We start from the raw sequence: 11071 nt of genomic DNA, 5'->3' as shown, positions 1-11071 counted from the left end.
CTTCTACCATAGTTTGATTATGTTGGAAGAAACCTTTACTGGAAATGATACTTGTTGGCTTCTAGCCATGCTGAGTATGAGGAGGTGGTGGTGGTGGCGCAGATGCAGGTTTTAGTGGGGGATTTTTGACCTGTTGAGTGGTGGAGAAGTAAGTGGAGGTGTCATGTTCAGCAGTGGTGGTGGAATTGCAGAGTGTTTCAACTGTTCCATTAAGTTTGTGATTCTAGGAGGTTGTGGTGGAGGAAGTGCAGGTTATAGATGAGGATTTGGAGCCAATATTGGTGCTGATGGCGGTGTTTTCAATGTCAATTTGTATATAATAACTTGTTTGTGTTGTGCGGTGAATATTTGGTATGTAGAGGATCTGCAGGCTAGGTAAAGTGAAAAAATAGGGATTGAAATCAGGTAAGTTAGTTATTAGGATTGATTTTAATTTTTAATTTGAGATAATAAGGCTTAGGTTGATGTCTGTTAACAATATATGAACTTAATACATTCATATCTTAGAGTAGCCTCTCGATTTGTTCATGTTTTGTAAGATATTACTACTAATTATAGTCTGACAGATCTTTTTGGTTTAGGAAACTGATATGTGTAACTGAAAGAGTGCGCATTGGATAGTAAGTAAATGTTTACCTCCTCTCAGTCAGACAGTCACATTACGCAAAATTTAAAATGGCTATTAGACATGTAGTGAATCAGATTAAAAAAAAAGTATGTTGTTCTCTTTGGAACTGAAAATATGGTCCATCTTAATGATTTCATTGTTTCAGTTTATTAAATGAGGAGGGCATTTTAGTTTTTTATTGGGGTGTTTTCTTGTTTGAGTACAAAATGCATGTGTAATCAGTAGTTACATATGCATATGGCATATGTAAACATTAGTTACACATGCATATTAGCATGTGTAACTAGCCGTTACACATCTAATATGCATGTGTAACTCGTAGTGACAGTACAATACTTCATCTCTATCTTCCTCTACGCAACTTCTTATATAGAGTTTGACGTTAAACCTTAAAAATGCTTAGTTTTTTTGCTTTGTCTGTGGTCTTGCTGAGCTTGGGTTGTGTCTTATTTACACGTCAAATCATGTGTTCCTTCTTGTATCAGAAGGAATAATTGTTGTTCTCAGGAGATCATACCTTACTTGTTCTTAATACTGATTAGCTCATTTGGCAGGATTCTTTGTTTGTTTTCATTTCTGGATTTGAGTCAGCTGGCTCAGAAGAAAAATTTCATACTTTGCTTGTTCATATACCTAAGCATGAGACATGAATTATAGCTCATTTGGCTGGATTTTTGGTGTTTGGTCTGATTGGAACAAGTCAAGTTAGTGATGAAGGTGATGTTGAGTTCAAGGCTGTTCTTTTTGTTCCTCCAAAGGCTCCTCATGATCTGTATGGGAGTTACTACAATGCTAACAAGTCCAACTTGAAGTTATACGTCAGACGTGTCTTCATCTCAGATGGATTCGATGATCTTCTGCCCAAGTACCTGAACTTTTTGATGGTAACCATTTTTCCCCAAGATATATAGGTTCATTATTATAAACGAGGCATAGCCGCATAGAATAAATTGCAAGCTTTGCTACATGGATAATAGCTGAACATTACTTTTTTTGGTATATTATGTAGGGTCTTATGGACTCAGTTACTTTACCACTTAATGTATCGTATGAATTTGTTGATTTTATGTTGACATATATAAGTATGATGCATGTGTAACTCATAGTTACACAATTCAGATGCATGTGTATCTGCAAGTTACACATGCTAATTGAATGTGTATCTTATAGTTACACATGCTAACCGAATGTGTAACTGCTAGTTGCACATGCTATGCGGATCTACTGGTTTCTATCTACGTTATGCTTATTTTTTGTTGAGTTTATTGGTTTTGTGTTGTCTTGTGCAGGGAAACACATTAGGAAGTTGGTTAAAGATGGATTCATCAGCTGCAAACCAAACCACATTCACTCTCCATATCATGCACGGAGAATGACAAAAGCCATATTGAGGGGTTTTCACTCTGGATATGGTACGTTATACATAATAATTTACATTTTTTTTTCTTTTCAGTATTCATAGTGTTTATTTGGCTTCCAGCCTGCACTGAACCCTTAGCTAGACCTGTACTTATGGATTAACTCTGTCATCATTTCTCAGTAGTATGCGCTATGTCAATAAATCAGATTAAAATACAGCTGACAGTGTTCTTTAGATTACTTGATTCCAGTACTAAAAGTATTATGGCGTGCAATTCGGTAGTTTAATTAATTAAGATTGATTGTTCTAACAATCACTGAATTTACTACCTTGTGAGACTTATTTGTAACATAATACATCTATTAAATTTTTATTGGGAATTTTAGCTGATTGTGTTTGATTTTCCTTTTGTATTTATTGGTATGCAAAAGTATGTGAAACTTATAGATACACATGCTAATTAGATGTGTAACTTCTAGTTACACAAGCTAATTTGATGTGTAATTTCTAGTTACACATGCCGATTGAATGTGTAACTTCAGGTTACATATATTTTACTTCCATATAGTATTTACACAATTGGTTACCAAAATAGTAGGTCTTTCACAAGTAGTAGTATTGTGTATGATTAAACCTAAGTAGTTACTTGTGCTTTGAATGATTCAGGTTCAGTTAGTGATTGAGAATTTAGAGCAATTGTTCCTGAAACAATAAAAATGAGCGGCTTGTTGTCAATGATGATCGAGGTGATAAGTTAATGCTACTGCGAGCAAATCCAGATGCCCCTATATATCTCTGTCTATAGGTAAGTAGTGGAAATGGTTTGTTTAAGTAAATGTAGGACTAACTAGTGGAGATATGTTAACCAGATTAAGTCCATAACAAGTCCATAGTGAAAGTAGTGTATGGACAACATAATGATTTGTTTATGCATTGACCCTATTCTGTCATTTTCTGCGTATATTATAGCTTGTTACTCATACCTGGATGCAGAATGAGGTTCTGACTCAAGATACATTCACTTGCTTTCAAGTTTCTTTATTGTGTTGTGAAGAAACCGATCTCATGAGGATGTGTAACTTCTGCATACACATCGATATGGATGTGTAACTGATGATTACACATGACGGATGCATGTGTAACTCCCAGTTACACATGCTAAGATAGGTTATCATGTGTATTTTCTGTGATCTTTGTTCTATAATTTTGCCTTACAATTCGTTCTAATATTTTTTTTTCTTTTTTTGCTTTTTGTTCATCCAACCTAATACATGGATGTTTATTTCGTTGCAGATATGCAAGCATTTTGGAGGGAGGAAGACAAGAAGGAAAGGCAAAGATTTAAACTTCATAAAAGCACAAATCAGACGCATGTTAACTCTCAATTACACTAGATAGATGCATATGTAACTCTCAATTAAACTAGACAGATGCGTGTGTAACTTCTAGTTACACATGCTAAGAAATTAATAAATGAATATTAAAGTATTACATTTATTTTTTGTATGCGTTCTTTTTGATGTCTATTTTCTTGATGTGTAACTTTGCATTACACATGGCATAAGGATGTGTAACTTCTGGATACACTTGCCATATGCATGTGTAACTTCTGTTTACACATTCACACTGTATTTTAATAATTTTGGGCCTACATTTAATAATTTTGGGATTAAATTTTAAATTTTATTTAATTATGGGCTTGACAATATATAAAAGGGTATGGATGTCCTTTAATAACTCGGGGCCTAGATTTAAATTTGTTTTAATTAAGGGCCTCATATTATGGGTTATCCATGGGTTGGGCCTTAGCCTAATTTTCCCTAAGGAGATCCATGTGGATAATGATCCGAATAGAAGTCCAAAACAATGCTAATGTTAGATCACGGAAGGACACTGGAAGGGACCAGGAGGATGGCCTTAGCTCCCAACACGAACTTCATGTTTTACAATCTTTTTTGAAAAAACGGTCAACTTTTTTTCTCTTTCATATATACATCTTCTCTTACAGGATAATAATTATCTTTCTCTCTCACATATCTCTACTTTCCCTACCTTTTAGTGAATGTTTCAGATCTAAAATGGGTGGTGGGGACTGGGGATGATGTTTCAAAAGCCTCAACTTCAAGCAAATGAACAAGACCCATACATAGAATTGACTACTTAAAATACCTGGCGTTTTTAGGGGCCACTCAAAAGGATTTAGGGGCCAACAATAAAACAAAAAAGGTCATCCAAAGGGAAAATGTAGCCATCCCTTATCTCGCGTAATTCGTAATGGCGAAATTACCCTTATATATTCGGAGGATATGATAACATTGTTACCCTCCGAATGCAATCGGAAGCCAAAATCGTTCCCATTCTTCCGATTATACGAGGTACGATGACCCAAAAATCAGAATTTGGAAAAACTTATACTTTTCAAATTTTGTCTTTGAAATAATCGGACGTTAAATTAGTTACCAAAACTTCCGAATATGGGATGTCTAACCTTCAATATTGGCCCTTGGAACCACTTGGAGCCATGGCGTGGTTTTTTTTGAACTTGTGATATTCGGAGGATAGGTTTTTTATAAAGTTCTGAATGTACGATGGCCCAAAAATCAGAATTTGGAAAAACTTATACTTTTCAAATTTTGTCTTTGAAATAATCGGACGTTAAATTAGTTACCAAAACTTCCGAATATGGGATGTCTAACCTTCAATATTGGCCCTTGGAACCACCTGGAGCCATGGCGTGGTTTGTTTTGAACTTGTGATATTCGGAGGATAGGTTTTTTATAAAGTTCCGAATGTACGATGCCCAAAAATCAGAATTTGGAAAAACTTATACTTTTCAAATTTTGTCTTTGAAATAATCGGAAGTTAAATTAGTTACCAAAACTTCTGAATTTGGGCTGTCTAACCTTCAATATGGGCCCTTGGAACCACCTGGAGCCATGGCGTGGTTTGTTTTGAACTTGTAATATCCGGAGGATAATGTTTTTGTAAAGTTCCGAATGTACGATGGCCCAAAAATCAGAATTTGGAAAAACTTATACATTTCAAATTTTGTCTTTGAAATAATCGGACGTTAAATTAGTTACCAAAACTTCTGAATATGGGATGTCTAACCTTCAATATGGGCCCTTGGAACCACCTGGAGCCATGACGTGGTTTGTTTTGAACTTGTGATATTCGGAGGATAGGTTTTTTATAAAGTTCCGAATGTACGATGGCCCAAAAATCAGAATTTGGAAAAACTTATACTTTTCAAATTTTGTCTTTGAAATAATCGGACGTTAAATTAGTTACCAAAACTTCCGAATATGGGATGTCTAACCTTCAATATTGGCCCTTGGAACCACCTGGAGCCATGGCGTGGTTTGTTTTGAACTTGTGATATTCGGAGGATAGGTTTTTTATAAAGTTCCGAATGTACGATGGCCCAAAAATCAGAATTTGGAAAAACTTATACTTTTAAATTTTGTCTTTGAAATAATCGGAAGTTAAATTAGTTACCAAAACTTCCGAATTTGGGCTGTCTAACCTTCAATATGGGCCCTTGGAACCACCTGGAGCCATGGCGTGGTTTGTTTTGAACTTGTGATATTCGGAGGATATGTTTTTTATAAAGTTCCGAATGTACGATGGCCCAAAAATCAGAATTTGGAAAAACTTATACTTTTCAAATTTTGTCTTTGAAATAATCGGACGTTAAATTAGTTACCAAAACTTCCGAAGATGGGATGTTTAACCTTCAATATTGGCCCTTGGAACCACCTGGAGCCATGGCGTGGTTTGTTTTGAACTTGTGATATTCGGAGGATAGGTTTTTTATAAAGTTCCGAATGTACGATGGCCCAAAAATCAGAATTTGGAAAAACTTATACTTTTCAAATTTTGTCTTTGAAATAATCGGAAGTTAAATTAGTTACCAAAACTTCCGAATTTGGGCTGTCTAACCTTCAATATGGGCCCTTGGAACCACCTGGAGCCATGGCGTGGTTTGTTTTGAACTTGTGATATTCGGAGGATAGATTTTTTATAAAGTTCTGAATGTACGATGGCCCAAAAATCAGAATTTGGAAAAACTTATACTTTTCAAATTTTGTCTTTGAAATAATCGGACGTTAAATTAGTTACCAAAACTTCCGAATATGGGATGTCTAACCTTCAATATTGGCCCTTGGAACCACCTGGAGCCATGGCGTGGTTTGTTTTGAACTTGTGATATTCGGAGGATAGGTTTTTTATAAAGTTCCGAATGTACGATGGCCCAAAAATCAAAATTTGGAAAAACTTATACTTTTCAAATTTTGTCTTTGAAATAATCGGACGTTAAATTAGTTACCAAAACTTCCGAATATGGGATGTCTAACCTTCAATATTGGCCCTTGGAACCACCTGGAGCCATGGCGTGGTTTGTTTTGAACTTGTGATATTCGGAGGATAGGTTTTTTATAAAGTTCCGAATGTACGATGGCCCAAAAATCAGAATTTGGAAAAACTTATACTTTTCAAATTTTGTCTTTGAAATAATCGGACGTTAAATTAGTTGCCAAAACTTCCGAATATGGGATGTCTAACCTTCAATATTGGCCCTTGGAACCACCTGGAGCCATGGCGTGGTTTGTTTTGAACTTGTGATATTCGGAGGATAGGTTTTTTATAAAGTTCCGAATGTACGATGACCCAAAAATCAAAATTTGGAAAAACTTATACTTTTCAAATTTTGTCTTTGAAATAATCGGACGTTAAATTAGTTACCAAAACTTCCGAATATGGGATGTCTAACCTTCAATATTGGCCCTTGGAACCACCTGGAGCCATGGCGTGGTTTGTTTTGAACTTGTGATATTCGGAGGATAGGTTTTTTATAAAGTTCCGAATGTACGATGGCCCAAAAATCAGAATTTGGAAAAACTTATACTTTTCAAATTTTGTCTTTGAAATAATCGGACGTTAAATTAGTTACCAAAACTTCCGAATATACCACACAAATCATTTTCATTTGAACTTGTCTAACTTAGTTACCCAAACAAATTTCCGAATGTACAACAAAAATCATTGTCATTTATCTGCTCTTCTTTACTTTACGACCGTGACTACCTCCCAGTCCTGCACGACCACGGGTTTGAGCACCTTCAGTTTGAGCACCTTCAGTTGGAGCAGCTTCAGTTGGAGCAGCTTCAGCGCTCGATGAAGCTCGAGTTCTTTTACCCGTCTTTGATACTGCCACCTTGGGTTGATGCCTCTTCGTGACTTTCTCCCCAAACTGGGCAGCATAATCTTCGTTATCCATATTATCAACTAGATCTCTAGCCTCTTTGATCTTCTCAGCTGGCATGGGATCTCCGCTCTTCAAGCATGCAGTTAACATTTTGGAAACACGCTTGAACCTATTCACCTGTTTTTTATACGTAATGACATAACATCAAACGGTAATTACCTAAGATTTATAGGAATAATATAAAATGAACAAAAATATAAGAACACGCACCAGTCTATCATAACCAGCTGGTTTGTCTTTGATGATACAATTATAACTTGAACCCGCCGCAGTAGTGTTGGATTTGATTTCACGGATAACCAAAGGATGTGATACCTTGTTATACCAACTCATATAGTCTGGAGAAATTTCATCACCTCGGTTGGTTCGTCTACCAGTGTCGATAATGAAGTCATTCCTCTTATCCCAGTTATCAATAACAGTAGGTGGGCCTGTGTGAACAATTGTAAGATTATCACCACTAAAAGAGCACAACTCCAACTCCAATTTGTAGTAATCCCCCATTTTCTCCAGAGGTTGTTGTTGTATATACCCGTGTTGTCGCATCACCCTAGAGGGGTTATACATCACATATCCTGTGGGGTGCCACAATGGTCCAAAATAAATGGAAAAGTCCGACCGAAAATTTATATGCCCACTGGATCGATCTTCCTTGTATGGATCAAAGCATACGTCCGAGGCCTTCAATTGGTCCAAAATCTCCCTCATGCGAATCAACTGCTGCTCTTTTGTCCTAGAACGGTTGTCTTCAAATATATACTTTGTTCCTCTAGGAGTACCTTTGCACCACCCCGGGTTCTCTCCGGCCAACTTCAGGATAGGGAAGTGGTCATAGATCCATGCCTATATATATAAGAAATCAAGTTTTAGTAAATAGATTGTGTATATTCGGTAGTAATTTCCAAACATTATTTCCGATTATATATAATCGGAAATAAAACTAAGCACCTATCCACCGAATAACCAACATTCGGAAATAGATATGGATCATTTCCTAACGAATACGCGTCATTTGGAGTTCAGTAACCTATAGTTTTTCTGGCCTGTATATTCAGTAGTAATATCAAAAAAATATTTCCGATTATATATAATCGGAAATACAACTAAGTACCTAGCCACTGAATAACAAACATTCGGAAAATAAGATGGATCAATTCCTACCGAATATGCGTCATTTGGAGTTCAGTAACCTCTAGTTTTTCTTGCCTGTATATTCGGTAGTAATATCAAAAACATATTTCCGATTATATATAATCGGAAATAAAACTGAGTACCTAGCCAACGAATAACAAACATTCGAAAAATAAGATGGATCAATTCCTACCGAATATGCATCCTTTGGAGTTATGAATATGCGTCCTTTGGAGTTATGAATATGCATCATATGTATTGTCTACCGAATAACTATAGAGTGAGTTATAAAGTTAAAGAAAAAACCTGCAATAGAGCCACGTTCCCGGCAACTTGGAAGGTTCCTAGCCTCGACGCCTTTCTCAACTCTTCCACCAAGAATGCTAGGCATGCCGTGCCCCAAGAATAGTCACCGACTTCATGGAGAGGATCCAAAAGTTGTATAAGGTTAGCGTCGATCCGGTTGCCAGAAGTATTGGGGAATATGACACATCCCAATACACAGAGGAGATATGCAGTGGCAGCGTGGTTCACTTGCTCATCAGTTAACGTTCCATTCTTTTCCTTCTCCAAGGTGCCTCGGAACATATTCATCAAAGTTGTAATGTTGATCTGTCTTGTTCTATAACTGGCATGCCTCCTAAACTCTGTTGTTGTTGTCTCTTCATCCCAACCTAAGCACTTGTTAGTTAGAGAATAAAATTGTTCCCAACTTAACTGCTTTGTGTAGTTAAACTTCACAGCTGTGCCTTGGTCGGGAAGGTTAAGAATCTGCACAACATCATCCGGGGTGATCGTCATCTCCCCAAACGGCATATGGAAAGTATCGGTCTCAGGATACATTCTCTCCACGAACGCCGATATGGCCACACGATCATGTTCCAACAATGAATTCTCGGCGGCATTATCTAACCCCGAGTTGGCAACAATTGTCTTGAACCTTTCACATTCACCGGATAAAGGCCACGCAAGCATTTTTGTTGGTGCGGCGGTAGGTTTGAGTAGACGGACCGCATCTTGATGATCCTATTAAAGTACATAAAAAAATCCTTAATACAAGTATTACGATATAACACATAGACAATACATTAATAAAAAATAGTAATTTTATTACCTCGGTTTCATATATTTCTCTGGCCCATGAGTCTTTGTATCCAAATAGCAATTTTCCTCCATCCGCTGGTAGTCCAAGGATTGTGCCTGCTGGAATACCCTTCTTCTTCAAGTGCTGAGGGACAAGATGTGATGCTTTCTTATCAATATCCTTCCTTACAACATCTTTTCCTTTTTTTGCTTTTTGGGTACCACTTGGTTGTCCTTATTCTTCTACTCTTGCCACTGGATCAACTGTTTCAACACTTGGTCCTGCACTTTGTTGAGCGGCTTTTTCAACACTTGGTCGCACCCCTTGTTCACTGCCTTGTTGTTCAACAGTTGGTTGCACTCCTTGTTGACTGCTTTGTTCTTGTTCGCTTTGTTGAGCACCTGAATTATCTTTGGCACTCCTTTCCCTCCTAGCACTAGCTGTCACTTTCTTCCTCCCTTCTCGAATTTGTCTAAACAACAAAGAAAGGAACAATATTCACAAGCTATACAATCGGAAGACAAAGTATGAAAATATAACCCGAATGTACACATTCGGACGTAAGAAGACACATATTGTTCCCGAATACAAAACAATCGAAAGCTAACTAAACATATTTGCAACCGAATATACATCAATTGGAGTTCAGAAGCTGTAAATTTTTCATCCTACACAATCGGAAGAAAAAGTGCACCTCTATAACCCGAATGTACAAATTCGGAAGTAAGAAGACACATATTTTTTCCGAATGAAAAACAATCGGAATATAACTAAACACGTTTACAACCGAATATTCATCAACTGGAGTTCAGAAACTCTAAAATTTTATCCTACACAATCGGAGGTATAAAACATTATATTGTCTTCCGAATAAATACTGGCCCCAAAATGGGATTTTTCCTATATCAGAAATTTTGAGATTTTTTCGATATATATATATATATATATATTCGGTAGTGAGTGTTCTTCTGAATACTTTGTGTCTACTTAAATATATTCGGTAGCCAAAAAATTCATTAAACTACCGATTATTAGCAGTTTGTATCCAGGAAGATATGGCCACCAATATTCGGCAGATAATCATCAAATCTTTCTCCCGAATACTGTCGATGTTCTTGAAAAATGAAGAACACGACTACATTCGGAAGTAAATGAGCATGCATATCGTCCGAATCTGGATAAATAACCGAAAACCCTAGAAATTTTTTTTCTCGATTCGACGAATTAAAGCGAAATAAACCCCAAAAATGATAGATTCTTACCTAATTGGGGCCATTTGAAGTTGACGAAGTGTTTGAGTCTCGGAATCGCCACCACCGACTACATTGCCGGGTACTTGTTCTTCGCGTTCTTCTTCATTTGCAGCAAGAATTTCTTTATTTCTTGCTAAAATTCCAATGTTTGGATCGATACCCCGAGCAACATTTTTGGTTCTAGGTCTGTGGGTTTCATTTCTCTTATCCGTTGTTTTATAATCGAATCGACGATGTTTTGATTTTACGATTCGCGGCGATGTTTCGGTTGAACGAGGAAATTTTTTTTTCTTCCACAATCGGAAGATAATATGAAACTGGAAGAAGAAGAGTTGAAATGAGTAGA

At 36.7% G+C, this 11071-nt stretch overlaps 1 protein-coding gene across 1 annotated transcript; it reads left to right on the top strand.

Moving 5' to 3' along the window:
• The first annotated feature begins 891 nt into the window (after positions 1-891).
• On the top strand, positions 892-2004 carry LOC113360000 (endoplasmin homolog). The gene is made up of 3 exons (XM_026603554.1): positions 892-907; positions 1286-1512; positions 1918-2004. The coding sequence occupies exons 1-3, from the start codon at positions 892-894 to the stop codon at positions 2002-2004; spliced, it is 330 nt and encodes a 109-aa protein (XP_026459339.1).
• Positions 2005-11071: the final 9067 nt, after the last annotated feature.

Source organism: Papaver somniferum, chromosome 3 (genome assembly GCF_003573695.1).
Source record: "Papaver somniferum cultivar HN1 chromosome 3, ASM357369v1, whole genome shotgun sequence".
Lineage (NCBI taxonomy): Eukaryota > Viridiplantae > Streptophyta > Magnoliopsida > Ranunculales > Papaveraceae > Papaver > Papaver somniferum.
Note: the sequence above shows the minus strand (reverse complement) of the source record. Positions and strands in the feature narration are given on the sequence as shown.